Source organism: Chiloscyllium punctatum, chromosome 1 (assembly GCF_047496795.1).
Source record: "Chiloscyllium punctatum isolate Juve2018m chromosome 1, sChiPun1.3, whole genome shotgun sequence".
Lineage (NCBI taxonomy): Eukaryota > Metazoa > Chordata > Chondrichthyes > Orectolobiformes > Hemiscylliidae > Chiloscyllium > Chiloscyllium punctatum.
This window is the reverse complement of record NC_092739.1, coordinates 103,209,232-103,235,087: the sequence shown is the minus strand read 5'-3', so window position 1 is coordinate 103,235,087 and position 25,856 is coordinate 103,209,232. Positions and strand designations below refer to the sequence as shown.

The window sequence follows — 25,856 nt, the reverse complement described above, 5'->3', positions numbered from 1 at the left end:
GACAACAAAATATTGCAAATGCTGGAAACATGAAATACAGCCAGAAGAGTTGGAAATGTTCAGTGGAACAGGTAGCCTCAATGAAGAGAAATGCTTCTGGTTTATGATCTGCAGTAGTTCTGACAACCTATCACTGACCTCTGGTTCTGTCTGCACAGGTGGAATGGATTTTCCAACACTGCTAAAAGCTTGAGAGACACACTGATAAGTCTGCAAATTAGTGCTGAGAACTACTAACTCGCCTTAGTGCTGCTGTTCTGAGATAGGAGAATTGAATTATGTCAAAAGCATATTTTTTTCATTTTCATCCATATTGAGAGAGATCCCTTGTGAGACCATAAATAAATAAACTCATAGATGTAATTGTTGTTGTTTCTTTGTGATTATGATAGTACATTTAGCCGCTGCACTTCAGGCCAAATAGTTAAAAGAACAGAATGCATTTTATTCTCACAAGGACAGTGTAGAACAAAAACTAAGGAACATAATAAGCCTTAAGGAAAAGTGATTTAAGTTGCTTGTATGACATTTTGTAATGGTTTGGATCTCATGCTAATGCAAAGTTCCTGAGGATATTGGACTCTATACAAACACATAGAATAATTGAATGCTGGTTGCCTGTCAGCTGGAGCACAGTTGGTAGCATATTTGACTTTGAATTAAGAAAGCTCTGATTTCAAGTCCCATGCCTAAGCTTCAGCATGTAAATTTAAGTTAACACTCCTGCAAAATATTGAGCAAGCATTCCACTGAAAAACTGTTGCAGCAATTCTCCTGAAAAACCTCTGAATGCTCAATGGGTCCTGGATGGAATTATGTTTATAAAGATCCTAATAACAACTGCTTGTATTTCATGACTCCTGTCTTCATGTGCCAGAACACTAACTGAGAGTCATAGTGAATCTTTTCTCTTTTATCCTTCAAGAACTAACCATTATATGGGCAGTGCTTTTATTTCAAAATGATTCTCTATAGAGATAGTTTTTCTTCACTTAATTCATGTGCATGTGTATGTTGGAGTTTGTGGAGAGGTATATGTTCCTATTTTAAATGATTTGTTCATCAGATTCACATTGTAGACAAACAGATCCTCTTTTTACAATGAATCATTTTGTTGTTTAGTAAAGAAACCTGGTTGATTTCTCTTTAGCCTAAACATATTATAGACAAATTTCATAAATGACATTGTTGGTCAATGGATAAACATGGAAATTTATTTTGTGAATTGTGGAATAGTAGAACTGGAGAGAATCAGTGCATTCAACTTTAGTTGTAATAGTGACTGCTATCACATATCTGCTTGTCAGAGTTTGCTATGATCAAATTTGGTTGCCTTGTTTCCTGCAATACAACATTGGCTATTGGAGAGATATATCACAAGTTTTATATATCACAAAACTTCGGCTCACTGTGAAAAAGCACAAAGAGCAATCCAGAGAAAGAATTGTTCAATGGGGGAGAGCTGACTTCAATGGAGCAGGAATGGATTGGGTGTGATAAATTAGAATCAATGCTTGGCAGGAGAAGTGGTAACTGAACAATGGGTCTATGTTTTAAAAAAGAGAGTTAGGGCACAGTCAAGGTACATTCTCATGAAGAGGAAAAGTAAAGTGAACAAATCCAGAGCTCCATAGATGATGAATAAGATAAAGATGAAGAAGTAAAAGAAAAATGTGTGTTTTTGAGGTGGATAATAAAATAAAATATTGGCAGAAAGGCTGGGAATGAAAGTACAGAGATTAAAGGTAAAAAGAAATGCAAAGGAGAGGGGCTAAGATCTGGAATGCACTACCTGAGTGTGTGATGTACATGGTTTCAATTGATGCATTCAAGAGAAAACTAGATTATTATTTGAAAAGGAAAATGTAGGTGAATGGCACTAAATGTATTGTCCATTCAGTGATCAAATGGTCACCTTGATATCTAAGAAACGCTGCCCCATGAGCTCATCATACTAATGTCATTTACAAAATACCGTGCAAGGACTGTAACAAACACTACATTGGACAAACAGGCAGAAACTAGCCACCAGGATACGTGAACACCAACTAGCCACAAAAAAAAATAGCCCTCTCTCACTAATATCCTCACATATGGATGAGGAAGGACACCATTTTGACTGGGACAACACATCCATCCTGGGCCAAGCCTAACAAAGACACGCACGAGGATTCCTAGAAGCATGGCATTCCAACCGGAACTGTATCAATAAACACTTCGAGTTCTATCCCATCTACTGCCCCCTGAGGAAAGGAACAGGAAGTGACTTCACCACAGGAAATAACATCACCACAGGAGATATCACCAACTCAAAGAAACCCAAACATATAAATAGAAGGTAGGAATTTTCAGCATTGCTTCACCTAGGTTCCACTGAAGATGTTACCTAGTCGGGTAAATGAAACATCTGGAAATGAACCTTCCAGCTCAGCAAGCAAGCCTACATCCAAAACCTCAACCTGAGCTACAAATCTTCTCAAAACTCGCTCATCACAAATGTTGTTGGGGCAAAGGAGGAGGAGACCAGTGAGCGGGATTTGAGAAAGTCCCTCATAAACTCAGTAAGTTTGGGTCATCCTTACATAGCAGAATGAGCCTGGATTAGTGAGCCAACAATGCTTTATCCTGTCCAGCCAGAGCTGTCTGTGAATGATTAAACTTGATACCAACTCATGATATCAACTTAAATCTTAATCTGTTGGATTAAAGGAACAGAGATGAACAAAAAATGGGAGAGGGATCAACTGTGATCAGAGAAAATCATAGCTTTGGGGTGGGGTGGGGTCCATGACTTCAAGGTGAAAGTAAATCAATAACTGGAAAAAAAACATGGTGGTAAAAGGAGGACAAAGGAAAATTGGACTGTGGAAAAGTAGTTGCTTGTGACTTGCGGAAGAATGTTTTACTGGGATGGATGCAAAGGAGGTAGGGGTGACTACATCTCTAATATTCTGTAATGATCTAACCTTTACAGAGTATTTGTGAAGTAGTATCACCAATGCCCTATGTAATTGAAGCATAATGTTCTTACTTTTATACTGAATTCCTCTCATACTAGAAGTTATAATCCCATTAGACTTTGTGTTTATGCGCTGTAGCTGCATACTAATATTTTTGATTGATGCACTGGAACATGTATGTACCTCTGCACCTCAGAATTCAGAATTGCTCTCTGTTTAAGTAATACTCTGTTTTTTATTCATCCTGCCAAAATGAACAACTTCACATTTTTTCATATGTCATCTTCAAAATTGCTTTCCAGTTATATTTAGCCATAGTGGCTGTAATCCTGTCAACTAATTCACTGACGTACACTATGACAAGTTCAGGGCTGAGCACAGAACTCTGTGGGACCTCACTTATCACATTCTGCTCATTTGTAAAAAAAAACCATTTGTGTATTTACCTTATTTTCTCCTAGCCAATCAATTCTCCATCTATGTTACCCTCAGCCTATGAACTCCTACTTTGTGAAATAACCATGAAATCTTGTCAAATGCCTTTTGGAACTCCAAGTAAAATACATAAATGGACATCTTGTTTTATCCACCACATTATCTACTCATCCAAAGAAGGCTAATAAATTGGGTAAACAGGATTTCCCTTTCATAAAACTATGATGACTCATTCATAGAATACCTACAGTATGGCAAGCAGGCCATTCAGCTCATCAATTCCACACCCATCCTCCAAAGGGCACCCCACCCACACTATCCCTAAATTCCCTATGGCTAACCCACGTGGCCTGCACATTTTTGCACTGTGAGAGGAAACCAGAGCACCTGGAGGAAACTTGCGCAGACACAGGAAGAATCTGCATACTCCACACACACAGTCACCAGAGGGTGAAATCGAACCCAAGTCCCTGGCACTGTGAGGCAGCAGTGCAAACCACTGAGCCATCATCCCACCCCAACTTGCTTTGTGATTTACTAAGTGCTCAGCTGTAACCTTTATAATAATCATTACTGTCTTCCCAGTGACAGATGTCAAGCTAACTGGCTTGTAGTTTCCTGTTTTCTGTTTCCTATCCACCCCTCCTCCCTTCTCAAATATAAGAGTTATAATTGATATTTTCCAGTGGGTTAGAAACTTTCCAGATTGTAATGAACTTTTCGCAAATTAACACCAATGCATCTATTTTATAATTAGGAACCTCAATTTAGATCTGAGGACAAAGTTCATTAGGACTCAAGCACTTATCATCCTGTAGCTCCATTAATTTGCTGAGTACAACTTCCCTAATGATTATTATTTCATCAAGTTCTTTTCACTTGTTTCAACCTCCTGATTTATAGGTATTAGTGAGATGATTTTGTATCCTCGACGGTAAAAGTATTTATTATTACCCACCCTACTTCCTATTATCACCATTTTGAGGGCCAATGTTGACTTTCATTTCTTGTTTCCTTTTTAGAAACTATTACTGTCTGTTTTTACCTTTCTAGGTAGCTTCCTGTCATGGTCTAATTTATTTGTCCTGATGAACTTGATAGTCATTCTCTGCTATTCTTTATATTTTTACCACAGATCTGACCTGCTACTCACCTTTGTGCAATTATACACATCTTTATTAAATTCAGCACTCTCCTTAACTTATTTAGTTAACTATGGACTATGTGCAGGCAGTCAATTCATGTGACATTTCATAAATACCTACTTTGGAAATAGAATCAGACTGACTCAAGATTGGAATACAGACAAACTCTAAACTCACACCTTTAATGCATTGTCTGAGCTGGGATGTCACCTGTTTTTATAAAACTTTAAGTTATCTCAAGAATGTGATTTGAAAGTAGTTCTGGGTTTTACATATTAATGAATTGAAACCTGCAACCCATTCTAAAAAATGAAAGTCTTAACAGCAATCTAGGTTTGTTCAATATATCATATCAGTTGCATGACACTATGACCTTGTGCTGTAAATTCTGTGTCTTATGATCCTGCCCCATTAGCTACCTGACAAAGGAGGAGTGGTCCGAAAGCTAGTGCTTCCAAATAAACCTGTTGGACAATAACCTGGTGTTGTGTGATTTTTATCTCTGATTAGGAGTGTTACCTCTCTGCAGTTTTCTAGCTACCTGTTGTTTTTGAATGTCATATTCCCCTCAGTATTCAAAACCCAATCCTTGACATCCTGCAGTTACGTCTCCAAAATGGCCATCAGATCATATTTATTCCATGATTTCTTTCAATTCATTTACTTTGTCATGAATGCCACGCAGATGAAATAACAGAGCTTTTCTTTTTTTTTTGTTATCTTTGTAACATCTAGTCCTGACTTAGTTATAGATTCATAGAGTCCATCAGCATGGACACAGGCCCTTTGGCCCAAACTGGTCCCTGCCGACCAAAATGTCCATCCACGCTAATCCCATTTGCCTGCATTTGGCCCATATCTTTCTAAACCTTTCCTATCCATGTATTTGTCCAAATGCCTTTTAAATGTTGTTAATGTACCCGCTTCAACCACTTCTGCTGGCAGCTCATTCTATATGTGAACCACTCTCTGTAAGAATAAGTTACCCCTCTGGTTCCCTTTTATTCTTTCCCCTCTAACCTTAAACTGATGCCCTCTAGTCCTTGATTCCCCAGCCCTGGAAAACATACTGAGTGCACTCACCCTATCCATGCCTCTCATGATCTTGTACACTTCTAAAAGATATTTTTTCAGTCTCCTACGCCATAAAGAAAAAAGTCCTAGACAGTCCAATCTTTCCTTATAGCTTAGACCATTGAATCTTGGCAACATCCTTGTCAATTTTTTCTGCACTCTTTCCAGTCTAATAACATCCTTCCTATAGCAAAGTGACCAAAACTGAGCACAATACTTCAAGTATGGCCTTATCAACATCCTGTACAACTGCAATATAACTTCCTAACTTCTACACTCAGTGCCCTGACTGATGAAGGCCAGTGTGCCAAAAGCCTTCTTCACTGCCCTGTCTACCTGTGACTCCACTTTCAGAGAACCGTGCACCTGAACTCCAAGGTCCTTCTGTTCTACTACACTCCTTAAGGTACTACAATTCTCCATGAAAATCCTACCTTGATTTGACTTTCCAAAATGCAAGATCTCACACTTATCTATATTAAACTCCATTTGCCATTTCTTGTCCCACTTCCCAGCTGATCAAGCTCCTGCTGCAATGTCTGATAACCTTCCTCACTGCTCACGATACCGCCTATTTTAGTGTCATCAGCAAACTTACTAAGCATGACTTATGCATGTTCATCCAAATCACTAATATAGATAACAGACAACAAAGGACCTCTGAGGCACTCCATGAGTCACAGGCCTCCAGACCTCCTTCCATTATTACTCTCTACTTCCTATCATCAAGCCAATTGTGTATCCAATTTGCCAACTCCCCTTGGATTCCATCCCATCTAACTTTCCAGAGCAGCCTACCATGGGGAATCTAATCAAAAACCTTACTGAATAGACTACATCTACTCTCCTGCCCTCATTGGCCTTCCTGGTCACTTCATCAAAGAACTCCAACAAACTTATGAGGCATGATTACCTACGCACAACGCCTGTATACCTTATCTGTCTGAATCTTCTCAAGTATCTTACCCACTACAGATGTTAGGCTTCTTTTTTCTTTCAGTCCATTTTCTGAACTTAATTTTTCACTTTAGTATTTTATTTTTCTGCCTTGGTGCCATCTCTTGACACACATAGAAACATAGAAGATAGGAGAAGAAGGAGGATTTGGCACATTCACCTAGCTTGATATCTCATTTCCTTAGATATGCAACTCATGAGAATGCCAGTCCCAAGTCTGATTCAGGTATAGACCGTCCCAATATTAGAGATCCCACTTCCCTTGTACTGGTGCCAATACCTTATGAAGTAAAACATACTTCTCCTACTCCAGGCTTTAAACAACACATTCACTTCTCTAACATTATTTATCTCATGCTAATTTCCACATGGTTCATGTAGTATTCCCGAAATATTTAGCTTTGGTGTTCTTTAGTACTACTTTATAACTTAGTGCCTAACTTTTCATACACCTTCAACATAACGTCTTTACCACGACCACTCTGCTGTTGGTACTGATGCGAACGATGACCACTGGATTCTTGTCCTGCTGCTGCAAGTTCATCTCCAGCATGGAGCAAGTATCCTGAAACTCAGTGCTGGGGCAGGTAACATGGCTGTCTGAAATTACACTCTTTGCTGCAGAAACCAGTGTCAACCGCCCTCACTATAGTGTCTCCTAATAGCAATTCATTTCTTCTTTACCCGACCCTCTTGAATGGCTTCCTGGAACACAGTGTTATGACCAGTCCCTGCAACACTCACACTCATTGTAACAAACTGAACTCAAAACTGTTGGACAATTGCAAAGGCAGAGGTTCTTGTGCACATGCCCACCTTTCTGTCGCTAGAAGACCCTGTCCGAAGAGGTGTGACTGCCTCCTTGAATTAAGTGTCCAGGTAACCTCCCCACTTGATTACCGCAGTGCCTGCAGCTTGGGGTCCAGCTCAACAACCCTAAGCTGAAGCTCTTGCAGCTGTATGCACTTACATACAGAAGGTGGACTTGAACCCAGGTCTCCGGCATTGTGAGGCAGCAGTGCTAACCACTGCTTGGGGCAAATGGGACTAGATTAATTTATGTTATCTGGTTGGCATGGACAAGTTGGACTGAAGGGTCACTTTTCATGCTTTACATCTCTATGATTCTATGGTACTACTTACTGCAGACATGTTTGTCCTGGATCAAATAGGTATCCAGAAGATCCCACATTCTGCAATCACATCATAGCTCCTGACCTGCCATCTTTAATAAGTATAATTAATCAATAATTACTAATTACTTTATTTATAATTAATACAGCCCACACATCCCACTGTTTAAAAAGAGAGGGAGAGAAAAACATAGTAATGTTTGGGATTGATGATACTTGGCAGCGTGGATTAGAAGTTGGCTAAAAGATAGGTAACAGCGGGTAGTTATAGATAGGCATTTCTCAGGTTGGACATGAGTTGAGAGTGGTATTTCCAGGAATCAGTGTCAGGTCCCTTGATTTGATCTGATTTATATAAACGATGTGGAGATAAGTGTTGAGTGCAAAGTCTCTAAATACGAAGCAAGCAAGAATAGTGAAATGTGAGGATGATGCTGAGTGATTTCAGAGGGACATTGACAAGTTGCCCAAATGCACCAGGCAAATGAATTTCAATGCAGAGAAATGTGAGGTAATGCATTTTGGTAGAAGACACACGGAAAGCCAAGACAGGAGCAGAGAGATCTCTGAGTTCATGTGAATGATTCTCTGAAGGTGGCCAGGCAAGTTGAAACTGTTGTTAAGAGGGCTTATAGGATCCTTGGATTTGTAAATGGAAGCATAATTTTAAGAGCAAGGAAGTGATGCTATACCTCTACACATCATTTCTCAGACCACATTTGGAATAGTTCTGGGCACCTTATTTGAGGAAGGACGTTAAAGTTCTGGAGAGATTGCAAAGGAGAATTACTGGAACGATACCAGAAATGAAGGATTTTAGATACAAGGGATATTAGAGAAATTGGGCTTGTTCTCTTTGGAGTAGAGAAGATTAAGAGTTGACTTTATTGAGGTGTTTAAAATTATGAACAATTTTGACAGCGTGAAGAAAGATATTGTTTCCACTAGTTAGTATGTCAATAACTAGAGGTCACATTTTCAAGGTTGTCAGCAAGATGAGGTGAGCTGAAAATGTGTTGCTAGAAAAGCGCAGCAGGTCAGGCAGCATCCAAGGAACAGGAGAATCGATGTTTCGGGCATCAGCCCTTCTTCAGGACATCGATTCTCCTGCTCCTTGGATGCTGCCTGACCTGCTGCGCTTTTCCAGCAATACATTTTCAGCTCTGATCTCCAGCATCTGCAGTCCTCACTTTCTCCTTGAGATGAGGTGAAACTTCTTTACTCAGAGAGTTATTGAATTTGGAATGCGCTACCAAGGAGAATGTTTGGGGAGGATTCCAAATGAGGTTTCAAAGCAAAGCGGGATATATTTTTGAAAGTGATGATGTTAGAGGGCTACGGAGATAGGACTCAAGAGTGGGACTAGCTGGGTAGCTCTTTTGGGAGTGAGTACAGACATGATGGGTCGACTGGCCTTCTTCTGTTAAATGCGATGCTTCTGTAATTACAGATCAGTTAGCCGAATATCAGTTGTTGGGAAAATGTTAGAGTCTGTCATAAAAGATGTGGTAATAGACCACTTGAAAAGTATTAATGAGATTACTTGAAGCTGCATTGATTTTTGAAAGGCAAATCATGCTTAAAAAATCTTCTTTTTTTTGAGGATGCCACTAATAGAATAGATAAGAGAGAGCCAGTAGATATGGTACATTTGGATTTTCAGAAGGTTTTTAATAAAGTCCTTCATAAGAGGATGGACACAATTAAAACACATGGGTTTGGGTGTAATACAAACATAGGAACGCTACAGCATGGAAAGAGGCCATTTGGCCCATCAGGTCCAAACCAACCCTCCAAAGACCTTCCAGACCCATAAACCTACATATACCATGGCTAATTCACCTAACCTACACATCTCTGGACACTAAGGGGCAATGACAGCATGCATTAAGAATTGGTCAATTGATAGGAAATAGAGATTGTGAATAAATGGATTGTTTTTCAAGTGGCAGGTAGTAACTACTGGGGTACCACAAGGAGATGTTCTTGGACCCCAATAATTTACGATACATATAAATGACATGAATATGGGAACCAAAAGCAACATTTCCAAGTTTTCTGACAACACAAAACAATGCCAGACTCTGAGTTCTGGAGAGAATGCAGGGAGGTTTCAAGGTGATTGGAATGATTGGATAAACATATAGCAGATGCAGTACAACATGGCCAAATGTCAGGTTACATACTTCAGAGTGAAAAACAGAAAGGCAAGGCATTATTTAAATGATAATCTATTGGGAAATGCGGATGTACAATGGGATCAATGGATCCTTGATATCCTTGGGATATCTTCCAGCAGCTAAACAGGACACAGGTGAGACCACATCTGGAATATTGAAGCAGTGTTAGTCTCTGTATTGCAGAAAAGATATATTTGCCATAGAGGGAGTGTAGCAAAGGTTGGCTAGGCTGAGATTGAGTATGGCAGGTCTGTCCTATAAGGAGAGATTAGTTTGACTGGGAATATATTCGTGAGAGGTTAGAAGAATGACAGCGGATCTATTGAAATATTAAAAATTTTAACAGTGTTGGACAGACTGGATGCAGAGAGGATGTTTTCCCTGGTTTGGGAGTCTAAAACCAGATGCCACTGCCTCAGGCTATGCCATAAGCCATTTAGGACTGAACATGTGTTCTCTGAAAGGGTAGTGATCCTATGAAATTCGCTGTCACAAAAGGCAGTGGAGACCAGGTCACTGAATATATTCAAGGACGTGATAGATCCATTTTTAGATGTTCAAAAGGTATGGGGAGAAAGCAGGAATCGAACATTGAGAAAAAGAGGATCAGCCACAATCATCTTGGAAGATGGAGCAAGCTCAAATGGCTGAATAGCCTAGTCATGCTCCAAATTTTTATGTTTCCAAAATATCTTAGACCCTGGCTGAAAACTTGAAGCAGTACAATTCCAACAGGGTTGACAAACATTAGTTCCTATTCATACCAGTTACTGATTTAATTATGCCTTCTGCTGCAAAAAAATTGAAATCAAATAGTAGTAGTGGAAGCAAATTTGTGGAATAAATCACTTTCTCTGTACCCTTCACTCACCTCTTCAATCTGCATTCTATTTATTACAGGAGTCATAGTCATAGAGTCATAGAGATGTACAGCATGGAAACAGACTCTTCAGTCCAACCTGTCTGCGCCGACCAGATATCCCAACCCAATCTAATCCCATCTGCCAGCACCCGGCCCATATCCCTCCAAACTCTTCCTTTTCACGTACCCATCCAAATGCCTCTTAAATGTTGCAATTGTACCAGCCTCCACCACTTCCTCTGGCATCTCATTCCACACTCGTACCACCCTCTGCGTGAAAAAGTTGCCCCTTAGGTCTCTTTTATATCTTTCCCCTAAACCTATGCCCTCTAGTTCTGGACTCCTCAACCCCAGGAAAATACTTTGCCTATTTATCCTATCCATGCCCCTCATAATTGTGTAGACCTCTATAAGGTCACCCATCAGTCTCCAACATTCCAGGGAAAACAGCCCCAGCCTGTTCAGCCTCTCCCTATAGCTCAAATCCTCCAACTCTGGCAACATCCTGGTAAATCTTTTCTGAACCCTTTCAAGCTTCACAACATCTTTGCAATAGAAAGGAATTGCAAGTGATATTCCAACAGTGGCCTAACCAATGTCCTGTACAGCCACAACATGACCTCCCAGCTCCTGTACTCAATACACTGACCAATAAAGGAAAGCATACCAAACGCCTTCTTCACTATCCTATGCACCTGCGACTCCACTTTCAAGGAGCTATGAACCTGCACTCCAAGGTGTCTTTGTTCAGCAACACTCCCTAGGACCTTACCATTAAGTGTATAAGTCCTGCTAAGATTTGCTTTCCAAAATGTAGCACCTTGCTTTTATCTGAATTAAACTCCATCTGCCACTTCTCAGCCCATTGGCCCATCTGGTCCAGATCCTGTTGAATTTGGAGGTAACCCTCTTCCCTGCCCACTACATCTCCAATTTTGGTGTCATCTGAAAACTTACTAACTATACATCTTATGCTCGCATCCAAATCATTTATGTAAATGACAAAAAGTAGAGGGCCCAGCACCGATCCTTGTGGCACTCCACTGGTCACAGAAACTTCACTTAAACCAACACTTTCTTCTACACATCAAATCCAACTTGAATCAAATTCCCAGATACACACATCCAACATCTGCTTCACTCACAGCCAAAGTCTGGTTTATACTGAATATGTTCCTTATCAATCATGAGATTCAAAATTCAGTTTCTTATACAGGTCTGTGAGAAGTCACTCTCTAATTTAGCTTTCTTCAAAGTTTGTTCTGACCCTTAATCAGGGCCTTATTTAGGCAAAGTATTTTATATGATTGATGGGAAACTGCAATAATTAGTAACTGCCGTTTCAACTAGGCTACTTCAACTTACTGCTAGTTTTAGGTCACAAACGAGCTTTTAATCTAAATTTTAACTTGCAAAAGATTTATCCATTGAATTCTCACTATGACCAAATTCCCAGATATAGTCACTTGGCCACTGTCTTCTTCACACCAACTGTGCTTCCTCAGAACCTCACCTCCCAGCAAAATTCTCTTCAAGTCATGCATCATCCTAACTTGGAACTAGGCAAAAGTGAGGGCCTGCTCCTAGGATGCTTCCTGACCTGCTGTATTTTTCCAGTACCACTCTCATCTAACCTGGAACTACCACTCCATTTCTTTCATTAGATTAGGTTTCCTGCAGTATGGAAACAGGAACTTTGGCCCAACAAGTCCACACTGACCTCCGAAGACCGTTCCCCTACACTATATTTACCCCTGATTAATGCACCTAACGCTATGGGCAATTTAGCATGGACATTTCACCTGACTTGCATATCTTTGGGTTGTGGAAGGAAACCGGAGCAAACCATGCAGACACAGGGAGAATGTGCAAACTCCACACAGTCATCCGTGTTGGGAGTCAGCTCCAGTCCCTGGCACTGTGAGGCAGCAGTGCTAACCACTGAGCTACCGTGCCACGCAATTGCTATTCGGTCAAAATCCTGGACTGCTCTCCCTTACATCATGAGTTGTACCTACAGCTGATTGACTGCAAGAGTTCATCACAACCTTTGATGGGTAATCCATACAAGCGTACCAGAAATGCTCACATTCCAAAAATGAAAACAAAAGAAAAATCACAAAAAGGAGGCAACAAGTTGAAGCTCTGTGTCTTGTACTCACCAGATCAAGGATACAAGAAACAGGCTTGAACAAAGGAGCATAGTTTATAAAGCATTAAGAAGGTGCTGATTGTTTGGGTCATCAGGGCTTGGAGATGCCGTTGGCTGTCAATCTTAATTTTCAGACAAGACAAGTAGATTCTGATTGGTTGGAATACTCCCATGAGGATGTAGCAGAGATTGGTGATGCCATGACCTTTTCATTAAAGGTTCAAATAAAAGGGTTCATAGACTCATGAACACTATTATCTGCGAGTTCCCTCAATGCCATTCGCCATCCTGATTTGGAAATATATTGCTGCTCCTTCACTGTTGCTGAGTCAAAATTCTGCAATGCCCTCCCTAACATCATTGTGAATCTAGTTTCAGCACAAGGACAGCCAGCAGTTCAAGAAGGCAGCTTACCCACCTTCCCTACAGCAACCAGGCAATAAATGCTGGTCTGACCACTGACATCTTGATGTCACAAGGAATTAAGGGCTACGGGGAGAATGTGGGTAAGTGGAGTTGAAATGCCCATCAGCCATGATTGAATGGCGGAGTGGACTCGATGGGCCGAATGGCCTTACTTCCGCTCCTATGTCTTGTGGTCTTATGGTCTTATCTATGCCCCATGATTGCAGTGAAAAAAAAAGCCTGCCTGGTCTGAAAATTAAGACTGAACTCTTCTTGCTGCATTTTCAAGCAAGTGGTCCAACTATCAGCACCCTCTTCTCGTACAGTTAAAAATGTGCCCCTTTTCTCAATTTTTTTTTAATCATGGTTCTGACAGTGGAAGGCAAGTAGTTTCCACTTCCTGTCTCCTTCTAGATATGTTAAAGTTCTGTTCTATCAATAAATTATGAATAAAAATACTTACATTAAACAAATAGAATTCCAAGATCTAATAAAGCTACATGACTACAAGGTAAATGGAAGGAACATCTCTGATCATGGATTATTAGGTGTCGTAACAGATTTCTATACAAGATATTGTCATTTGGATATTTTTTCTCCCAAAAACACTTTAGTTTTACAGGCCGAACAATTCACTTTGATAATGTTTGACTTTTAATATTTTGTTCCTTTTATGTTCAGTAAAGGTTCATTACAAGCAAAGACAGCAAATAAAAATTAGCGTATCCACTACTTTGTCTTTCTACAAGAACGTTACATTCAATGTTTCTTTCAATAGCACCATTATCCAAACATTCACTGTTTTGCCACATGGTGTTAATGAACATGAGAACTACACTGAAATTGTGCAGCATTATCATATCTTAATATAGATATATACAAAGATGAATTATTAGAGGTCATGGTGTCACCACCAAGAATTCAGAATATCTATATATACATATGTCTTTTATATTTTACATTATCATAATCCTAGGCAATCTTACTCAATTTCTACATAAATATTGATTTATACATTAATTTGTGCCATCTGTAATGAGCATAAACTGGATTTTGTGACTATTACACCAGTTTGTATGGCTTTCTGGATTTCTGATAATTTTCTCTGAATATATGAAGATGCAAATTTTAAAAAAAAATTTAACTTTCCTTTGCATATCTACATAGATGAAATAACCACACTTCAGGCACACAATAGCGTAAGAATATCCTTTGCAATGATAATCCTTATGAAATAAATACAAAGGAAAGCAGAAAATGTTAAAAGGACCCAGACACAAAAAGGAACCTCACAAACACAATTTTCTACTGAAATAATCCTTTTCCTTTATTTGTTCCATCTAATTTCTATAGTAATAATCATTACTTTGGAATTCAAAAATATGTAGCCATTTGTGCTGCATATGATAAATATACTTTGAAGTTAAAGATAACAGAAGATGTTCAAGCCATATTCTCTCTTGCATCAAAGTGATTGAATTAATCAACATGATTTCAGCCTGTTGCTCCATGATTTCAACATAATTATACACAAATTAAATGATGAAAAACTATTGGAATAATATTGTAACTGTGTTGAAAGCGATGAACATGCCCATAATGTTTCACCTGATCAGACATTCAGAACTATTGAAATTTTTACACAAAGTTAAATCAAACTGACAGAAACTAGGGCTTTCCATAAACTTTCAACCAGTGTTAAGACCACAGATCTCATGTTTTAAAAAAAAGTTTCAAAGTTATGTTTATAGAAACAAAAAGTAGAAATAATTTACAAACAATGTTCATGTATTAAGGAGTTTAAAAATACCAATTAAATTATTAGAGAGTATGGCTTTAAATTTATCTTTAAAGATGGATTGTGACATCTTACAAGAAAAAATGGTGTTTTCTAAAATCAACACATATGAACTACAAATTTTAAGCAAACGAGATGCTGATAATAAATACAGTAAAAATAAAGAAACAAAATAAAGGAAAAAGATCTGTTTAACCTGATTTGTAGGTGTTCTCTAATCAACAAAACTACTACTTTAATAAAATAAGACATTGCAATAATAAAATTGCACAGCACAGTATTCACAGACATCAACTGATGCCACGCCTATGATAGTATTGTTTTTAAATTGTCTTCCTGATCTACAAATAATTCATTTTATCAATGCTTCATGGGGAATGATGATACAATGAAAGAAAACAAGAGCATGAATGAAAACTTCCTAGTTACCACAACAAGCAAATTTGTATTTATTCTAACATTGAAGATATGGATGCATTCAGTCATTTGTCCATTTGCATGTCGTAAATGTTCTTTAGCAGAATCCATTAAAATGAAGCATACATTTAACATTAAAGCTGAAACAAGGAATGTCTTGTCCATTTTAGAAGAGATGTCAGATTTTTTTTTAAAATTGGTCCTTAGTCCATCTATGAACATGCAGAAATATCACCCAGAATAATACTGGAACATAATTTACAGAATTATCTATTGAAAGTTCATTACAAAATATATTTGATATTCCATGCTTTGTTGATAAAGAACACAGTATCTTGATGAGTAGTCCTCAAGCAAGAAACACTGAATGGTGTAGGTGATGCTATATGGAGCAGCATTGATATACTTTTAAAAACTCAGTCCTGAACTGGATATGCATTGTTGTGCACTCAAATAGATTTTGTTTCAACAATAATATTGATCCAGTTGATGAGTTATTATTACATTGCTCTTATTTTACAAGTATTTATAAAACAATTCAACATGTCCAAAATCCATGGAGAAGGAAGACTGGTGATGTACTAATTAGAACTCTGAAAATTTTGATTTATAATTTTTTATTCTGTCATATTTTACATTCGTTGAGCTGTGCGTGTAATTGAGGACAGCAGTGTCCAATCTGTCAGAAGGTGATAAGACTATCCTCATGAACAATGAGGTTACCTTGTAATTAACATTGGTGAAGAATCTCAGTAATTCACGAAAACAAGTCGGCACTGAACAAAACCTTTAGGGTCATAAATTAGAGGGAAATCGTGGTCTTCCTTGATTAGTATCTGTATTTAAGACTGTAGATGTTTCCCTCTTTTGGGCTGGTGAGGCTACTTGTGGCCCTCGAGGTGGTGGTAGAGCTCCTGAGGACATATGCCGGAAGAGGGCCACTCTTTGAGGAACAGTGCTTCGGATTCCACCTTGAGGTACTGTACCCTGTGTACTGGAGACAGGTACGGCTGCTAGTGATTCTCCTGAAGATGGATGCGGTTTGACAATTAATGGTGTCACCTCATGAGGCAGAGAGGGCTGCGATGCTGAGAGGGGTCTTGCTTCTCTGCTCAGGCTGCTTGGTTGCAAACCCTGTGTGCTTTTGTTGGAATCACGCCGTTGAGTTGGGGTCTGTACCTGCTGTTGCTGCATCAAGGATATCTGTGACACATTTGATGAACCATATTGGAAAGTTCGACCTGCCAATGGACTCTGAACGGAAGGACTAGAAACTACAGCATTAAAAGAACTCTGTGATGGCACCACTGCCTGTGGGCTGGGTGTGGGTGAACTCTGGTTGGCGGCAGAGTGAACCAGCTGGGGCGCTCTAGTGTACGACTGAGAAGATGGTGAACTGGTATTCAAATTTGGTGAAGAAGTCTGCTGAAAATCTAACTGAGCTATATTTGGTGGTTGAGACTGGAAAGAAGCTCTGATGACTGAGTTGACAGAGAATGGAGGAAATATCCCAAATGATGTATTAAGGGGCGTTTCCATCAATTGCACCATCTCTCGGTCTTGTTTTACCATCTTTTTGAGAAGTTCAGTCTCTTGGTTATCAAAAACACCAGTATTCAGATCTCTTTGGACCTTATGTAGAAGGAGTGAGTTTTTCTTTCCTACAAAACAAAACAAGAAATAAATGGCTGGCACATTGCAATGTTGTAGATAGATCATTGTCCATGCATAATGGTAATTTTAATAAAATAACAGAAGATAACCCTTTAACAACGACATAAAGACATATAAGGGTTATCCACCTATCTTTGCAGATGAACCCTCCTTTATCTGCATGTATTCCTGGATGTAGTTCATTCTGGAAAAGTAAAGATGGAACCTTTTACTGACAACTTAAAAATGGTATATTACACAAATAGTCACTTTTTTATGGTTATTGTGTCACAACATCCCACACAATAATAATGCCTTTTGGACTGAGTAGAAATCTGTAATAGGCAATTTTAATTGAAGAAGGGAATATTTCAACACCACAACCTTTAAAAAAAGTCAATATTTGTATACTATATAGAAAATAATGGAGGAACTGCATGATAAAGGTACATGCAGTTAGTTCCAAAACAATCCATCTCAACCATTTGTTATTTTTTAACAGCATTCTAGATAGCTTTAATGAACTGTGACATATGAACTAAGGAGTAGTAAATAAGATGAAAGTATTGTCATAAACAATTGAACACACAGCTTGATATCTGTAATTAAAACGATTGATTAATTATATAGAAGATTGAAAATCACAGCTTAATGTGGTGCATGTTTTGATGTTAAAATATGGACATTTTGGGAAAAAAGAAATCAAAAACAATATCTGATCAATTCTCTTTTGCTGTTTCAGGTCAGCTAAGGGGGTAATTTTAAGAAATTGTGCTTCTGACAGGCACACTGCATTTAGAATCTACATTTGTAAACTAATCCATTTATTCTCCTTGGTAGATTTGCAGGATATATCTCCTCAGTCATGCAACTTAATTATATGTTCTCATGACATGCTTTGAGTTAAATTGAGGCAAAGCAGTGCTACAAATCAACAGCGAAAAGCTGTAGCAGGGAGCAATGGGCAAGCAAGAGACTAAGCACGAGGGAAAACAATGATAGAGACCAACATGCAAAAGTGGAAGGCCTAAGTGAGTTTGAGGCTGGAGACCAGAGAGAATGTGAGTGTAAAAAAGTGAAATAATAAACAAAAATAAGAAGGATTGATGAGTGAGTACAACATTTAAAAGGCATGAGCCTGGGAGATGGTGCCGTGGCAGATGATAGAATTTGAATTCAATAAAAAAATCTGCAATTAGACGTTGAATGATGACCATGAGTCCATTGTCAATTGTGGGGAAAACACATTGGTTCACCAATGTCCTTTAGAGAAGGTAACTGCTGTATTTACCTGGTCTGGCCTAAATGTGACTACAGACCCACAATATTATGGTTAACTCTTATCTGCCTGATGGGCAACTTGGGATGGACAATCCCTAATCCCAGCAATGCCCTCATCCTATGAATGAATTTTAAAAATTTAAATATTGCACCAAACTGGTGAATATTTTTCATTAGTCCTTAGATTTCTTCTATGAGATTTAGCTAATCTCACAAGTAATAAAATAGCAGACACCAGAGTTACACAGGGTACATATTCTGTTCCATGTGGATCTCAAGGCCACTTCTCAGGATCAGGACAACTACATGTGCAAGAAGTGTCAGCAGCTGGGGGGACATGGATTCTAGTCACTTTACAGCATCAAAGTGTGCAGATAAAAAGGGAATGAGTATCTTTCAGGCCCTTAAGGAAGCATATAATCCAAGAATCTCCTGAGCTCAACACACTTTCCAACTAGTGTTCAGTGTGAAATAAAGATGAGGGTGGTAGTTCCTCGACAGCCAAAACCAAGATCACAGCATCACAGCTAGCTCAGGGAGGGAAGGAGAGAGGAAAATTGGGAAAGCAATAATGAGAAAGAATTCTATGATTAGGGACAGATTTGGATTTCTGGGTCACAAATGTCAATCCAGGATGGGAGGTTGCCTTCCTGGTGCCAGAATCAAGGATGCTGCTAAGCAGCTGCAGAGAACTCTGAACTGGGTGGATAAACCAGAGATCTTGGTCCATATCAGTACCAATCACATGGGTGGAAAGAGTGATGAGCATCCACAAACAGTTGTTGTTAAAGTGGGAAGGAGACAAGCAAACATGACCTCAATGGTCAAAGTACTAAAGAACTGCGGATGATGGAAATCAGAAATAAAATCAGAAATTGCTGGAAAATCTCAGCAGGTCTGGCAGCATTTGCAGAGAGAAATCAGAATTAATGTATCCGGTCAACTGAACCTTCTTCAGAGCTGATGGTAACTGGGAAAAGGGTTGCATAAATGCTAGAGATCGGGTGGGGGGAGTGGGGAGGAATAAGCAATAGGTGGAGATGGAGCCCAGGCAGACAGAACTCAGCTGAATAGACAAAAAAATGGACAAAGGTCAGCCCGGGAGAATCAGTAGCTGATAATGGGGATCGCGAGTGGATGACACCAAGTTGTGCATGGAAGCAGCCCATGTGACGACAAGACCCAGTGTGTGAGGGTTGGGGTAAGGATAAAGGAGAAGGTGCTCAGGCACTAAAATTATTGAACTCAATATTGACTCCTGAAAGTTGCAGAGTTCCCAAGGGGAAAATAAGGACCTGTTCCTCTAGTTTGCACTGAGCTTCGCTGGAGCACTGTAGCTTTGCAGAACACCGATGTTCTGCCTACAAAACTGAACCCGAGCTTCCATATTGCCTATACGGAGGATGGCAGGACTATGAGGAGAAATTCAGCTTGTATTCACTAGACTTTAGAAGGATGAGAAGGTAGCTGATTGAAGCGTATAAAATTGCAAGAGGGCTTGTACAAACTAGATGCAGTGAGGATTTTTTTTTGCCTCGCTGGGGAGTTTAGAACCATGAGACACAGTCTCAGGATATGGGATAGACCATTTTGGAATGGGTTGAGGAAAATATTTTCACTCAATGGGTTGCAAACCTGTGGAAGTTTGGACCATGAAAACTGTGGAGGCCAAGTCACTGAATATATTGAAGAAAGAGATGGATGATAACTTTTAGATTTTAAAGGCAAAAAGTGATATGGGGAGAAAGTGGGAATACAGCATTGAGAGAGAGAGGATGAGCCATGATCATATTAAATGAGGTTCAAATATATGAATGGTCTACTCCTGCTCCATACTTCCAAACAGGAGATAAATGATATGGCTTTCTTTTCAAGCATAGTATGATCAAATGATTTTCCAGTATTCCTTGCATACAGTAATTGAGCAAAAATTCTTCTCAGATCAGATCTGCTGATTTTGAGAGCTGATCTATGTTATTTAATGGCAAAATGAAATTGGTAGAAATCAATAGACAAATGCAGCCAAACAAATAGACTTTGAATAAAGTGACGATAGGATGATGATTAATAATTTAAACTCAAAAGAATTTTAGGTATTTTTGGAGAATTAATGACTGTCCCTAATACAACTTTGTACGGAATTGTTTTACTAATGGATCAGAAATTGAAACCGTCTCCATGTGCCCCCATTATGACATTACTCCTTTAACACAAAAACCTAATTTCAGAAAGAACAGGGTTATACATGATGTTGTGGTTGTAGCAACACTGTACTGATCAGACTGAGATCAGTGGGCAGCATAAAAAGATTGTGGATTGCACAATGCAGCTGTCATTAGGGGAGAGGCCATTTTGGATTTAGTGCTTGGCAATGAGCCAGGATCTCGCAGTGGAGAACACTTTAGTGACAGCGATTACAACTGCCTCACGTTTACCATAGCCTTGGAGAGGGAAAGGAGCAGTTACCAAGGAAAGATATTTAATTGGGAAAAGGAAGTTATGACGCTATTAGACAGGAGTTGGGAAGTACAGACTGGGAGCAGTTGTTCTACAGAAAGGGCACAGTAGACATGTGGAGACTGTTTAAGGAGCAGCTGTTGCAAGTGATGCATGAATTTGTTCCTCTGAGAAAGGTAAGAAGGGGTAAGATTAAGGAACCTTGGATGACGAGAACAGAGGAACTTCTCATCAAAAGGAAGAAGGCAGCTTACGTAAGGTGGAGGAAGCAAGGATCGTATACAGCCTTACAGGATTACATGCTTGCTAGAAAGGAGCTCAGAAATGGACTGAAGTGAGCCAGGAGGAGACACAAAAAAGGCTTAGCAAGAAGAATTAGTCAGAATTCAAAGGCATTTTACTCAGACATGAGGAATAAGAGAATGAACAGGGAGAAGGTAGGGCCAATCAGGGATAGCGTAGGGAACTTGTGTGTGGAATCTGAGCAGATAGGGGAAACCCTAAATGAGTTTTTTGCTTTGGTTTTCATTAAGAAAGGGACCTTGTTGTGAATGAGAAATTTGAGGAGCTGGGATACAGGCTTGAACAGATAAAGATTGATGAAGTTGATATGCTGGAAATTTTGGCAAACATTAAGATTAATAAGTCTCCAGGGCCAGACAAGCTTTATCCTAGGCTGCTAAGTGAGGAAGGAGGTTGCTAAGCCGCTGGCAAGGGTCTTTGCCTCCTCAGTCTCCATGGGAGTCGTACCGGAGGATTGGAAGGAGGCGATTGTTGTTCGTCTTTTCAAGAAGGGAAATCCCTGGCAATTACAGACAGATTAGTATTACGTCTGTGGTCAGCAAGGTTTTGGAAAGAATTCTGAGAGATAGGATTTATGACTATTTGGAAAAGCATAGTGTGATTAAAGGCAGTCAGCATGGCTTTGTGAGGGGCAGGTCATGCCTCACAAATCTTATTGAGTTCTTTGAGGTGATGAGACAGGCTGACGAAGGTCGAGCAGTGGATGTGGTGTTCATGGACTTTAGCAAGGCATCTGATGAGGTTCCCCATGGTAGGCTCATTCATAAAGTCAGGAGGTATGGGATACAGGGAGACTTGGCTATTTGGATTCAGAATCGGTTGGCTGACAGAAGGCAGAGAGTGGTTGTAAATGAATGCTGAATATAGGTTTAAAGACAGGATTCTTGGCAGTATAGAGGAACAGAGGGATCTTGGTGTTCAAGTACATAGATCCCTCAAAGTTGCCACCCAAGTGGATAGTGTTGTTAAGAACCCATATGGTGTTTTGGCTTTCATTAACAGGGGGATCAAGTTTAAGAGCTGTGAGGTTTTGCTGCAGCTCTACAAGTCCCCAGTGAGACCACACTTAGAATATTGTGTCCAGTTCTGGTTGCCTTACTATAAGAAAGATACAGATGCTTTGGGGAGGGTGCAAAGAAGGTTTACCAGGATGCTGTCTGGACTGGAGGGCTTGCCTTATGAAAAGACGTTGACTAAGCTTAGACTTTTCTCTCTGAAGAGAAGGAGGAAGGGAGGAGATCTGATCGAGGTATACAAGGTAATGAGAGGCATGGATAGAGTCAATAGCCAGAAACTATTCCCCAGGGCAGGATTGACTGGCATGAGGGGTCAGGTTTTAAGATATTAGGAGAAAAGTATAGAGGGGACGTCAGAGGAAGGTTCTTTACGCAGAGAGTGGTGAATGCATGGAATGCGTTGCCAGTAGTGGTGGTGGATGCAAAGTCATTAGGGATACTTAAGCGACTGCTGGACATGCACATGGATAGCACTGAATTGAGGGGTGCGTAGGTTACGGTATTTTATTTTACATTAGAATTAATCCTCAGCACAACATCGTGGGCCAAAGGGCCTGTTCGGTGCGGTACTTTTCTATGTTCTATGTTCTATTAGATGCAGCATAATTATAATGATAATTCTTCTTTTATTTTTAAGCTTTATGTATTAGCGGAGTCATCCTAGTCCATGGTGGTTGAAGAGGCAAATACAGAATACCAAGAGATATGTGAATGTTGCTAATCTGAAACAGAAACAGAAATTCCAAAAAAAAACACAGCAGTTCAGTCAGCATCTGAAAGAGAAAAATAAATTAAAGGTTTTTGGATATGGCCCTTTGAAAAGGCATGTAGATAATTAGACAGTATTGCTGCATGGTATTCAGATTTACTTACTAAACATATCAAATTCTTCAAACAATACAAATGCAGGTTTGAAATTTACAAATTTATTAAACAGCAATATCAATAAATCATTTAACTTTTCATTATATTTGAAATCTGTAAATATTTCCATGAAAATATCTGGCAATTTTGACATTATAGCCAGTCCAGGAAGATATCTACAAACACATTAAAAATGGTATTCATACAATAGGAGATTACAAACAATTTGATTTAATATTGGTTTGGCTGGTTTACACAACTGTAGAAGTCCATGTGATTTAGGTGCCTGGTGTTAGTCCAATGTGACAGGTATATTCACAAATTTACAATTTGATCATGTAGTATCATGATGAGATGATCAGAATACTTCACATTCCCCATGGTTCTGTTAACTATCTCAATCTGTTCTGGCAGAATCTATGCAGCATGTGCAATAAAATAATAAAATTATCTGGTTTCACTCTGGAAAGAATTATGCAACCCATCATTGAGAGTTGGGAATGGTAATACATGGAAATTAGAGAATGGAAATCTGCAAATTCATTACAATTTCAGGATCAGCCCTTACAACACATTCTCACAGGAAAATTAAATCTGATGAAGGGCTACGAAGTCCATCTTATTGCATCCCAAATTGAAAGATCTTAATGTCACAGCCTTAAAGTGAAGGGAATCCCTTTGAGAACAGAGAAAAGGAGAAACTTCTTCAGCCAGAGGGTGGGGAATCTATGGAATTCATTTCCACAGAAGGTTGTGGAGGCCAGATCATTGAGTATATTTAAGATCGATATAGATAGGTTCTTGATTGCCAAGAGGATCGAGGGTTACAGGAAGAAGGTGGGAAATTGGATTGAGAAACTTATCAGCTATGATTGAATGGCCTAATTTCTGCTCCTATGTCTTATGGCCACACCTCTACCAGCCCTCAACCTTCTGCAATTGACTCTTAAGTTATTCCAGGGTTTTTCTCTCCACTACACCATCTAGAAGTTTATTCCATTTGTTGACTACTCCTTCTGGTTAACCGTGGCTCAGTGTAATAACATCTATCCATCTAGCTGAATATCATAGAATCCCTACAGCACAGAAAGAGGCCATTCAGCCCACATGGTTTGCAACAACCCTCAGAAGAGCATGCCATCCATACAGAGCCCCTACTCTATCCCTTAACCTTGCATTTAGCATGGCTAATCCATGTATTGGCACAGCTTTGGACTGTGGGAGGTAACTGGAGACCCAGAGGCAACTCACGCAGACATGGAGAGAATGTGTAAACTCCACACAGTCACCCGAGGGTGGAATCAAACCTGGATTCCTGTTGCTGTGAGGCAGCAGTGCTAACCACTGAGCCACCGTGCCATACAGAATCCCTACAGCGCAGAAGGAGGCCATTCAGCCCATTGAGCCAATAACAACCCTCTGAATATCATCCCACCCAGACTCAGACCCCTACTGGATCCTCCCATTTACCATGGCTAATCCACCTAGCCTAAACAACCCTGAACAAGACGACAATTGTTGAGCTTAGCCAATCCACTTAACCCACACGTATTTGTACACTTCACCTGAGGAAGGAGCAGTGCTTCAAAAGCTAGTAATTTCGAATAAACCTGCTGGACTATAACCTAATGTTGTGTGACTTCTGACTTTACACATATTTTGACAGTAGAGGAAACTCATTCAGATACATGGAGAATGTGCAAACTCACACATCCAGTCCCCTGAGATGGAATTGAACCCTGGCACCTGGCACTGTAATACCCTATCTTTTCACCATAGTCATCAAAGCAGATTGCAAATAGCTGAGGCTCAACACCTGACCCTTATGATACTTCACTGTTCATTGTCTGCCAACTTGAAAATGTCACATTTCAGTCCACTCTTTGCTTCTGTCCATTAACTAATCCTCGATCAAAACTAAGCTAAGCTGACAATGGCAGGGGACCTCAGACCCGTGGCATGTGCCTCTTGCTTGATGTGGGAGCTCAGGGACGTGGCTGACGTTCCTGACTCTTACACTTGCAAGAAATGTGCCCAGCCGCAGCTCTGTTTGACCGCATGACGGCTCTGGAGCTGCAGATGGACTCACTGTGGAGCATCCGCGATGCTGAGGAGGTTGTGGATAGCACATTTAGTGAACTGGTGACCAAAAGGCAGAAAAAGAGCACTAAGGCAGCGCAGGAGTCCCCTGCGATCATCTCCCTCCAAAACTGGTATACTGTTTTGGATACTGCTGGAGGAGATGGCTCACCAGGGGAGGCCAGCAGTTGTCAAGATCATGGCACCATGGTGGGCACTGCTGTTCAGAAGGGCGGGAAAAAGATTTGTAGAGCCACAGTCATAGGGGATTCTACTGTAAGGGGATAGATAGGCGATTCTGTGGCTGAAACTGGGACTCTCGGATTGTATATTGCCTCCCAGGTGCTGGGGTTAGGGATGCCACTGATCAGCTGCAGAGCATTCTAAAAGGGGAGGGTGAACAGCCAGTTGTCTTGGTGCATATAAGCACCAACGATATAAGTAAAAAAACGAGATGAAGTCCTGAAAGCAGAATTCAGGGAACTAGAAGAGAAGTTAAAAAGGAGGACCTCAAAGGTAGTGATCTCGGGATTACTACCAGTGCCACGTGCTAGCCAGCGTAGAAATGAAAAAATAGGCAGGATGAACACATGGCTTGAGGGATAGTGTAGGAGGGAGGGGTTCAGATTTGGTGGACATTGGGACCGGTTCTGGGGAAGGTGGGACTATTACAAGATGGACAGTC

The 25,856-nt window shown here is 39.9% G+C and overlaps 1 protein-coding gene across 3 annotated transcripts in view; it reads right to left on the bottom strand.

Moving 5' to 3' along the window:
• Positions 1–13,894: 13,894 nt before the first annotated feature.
• LOC140477969 (potassium/sodium hyperpolarization-activated cyclic nucleotide-gated channel 1-like) overlaps positions 13,895–25,856 on the bottom strand; it is a 279,875-nt gene continuing 267,913 nt past the window's right edge. For 2 of the 3 annotated variants that reach the window (XM_072571643.1, XM_072571644.1), the window contains one exon: positions 13,895–17,179. In XM_072571643.1, the coding sequence (XP_072427744.1) occupies positions 16,314–17,179 (866 nt within the window). In that variant the 3' untranslated portion in view covers positions 13,895–16,313. Of the gene's footprint in view, positions 17,180–17,320; positions 17,377–25,856 lie in introns of all 3 variants that reach the window. The other variant, XR_011960770.1, reaches the window with a different exon arrangement.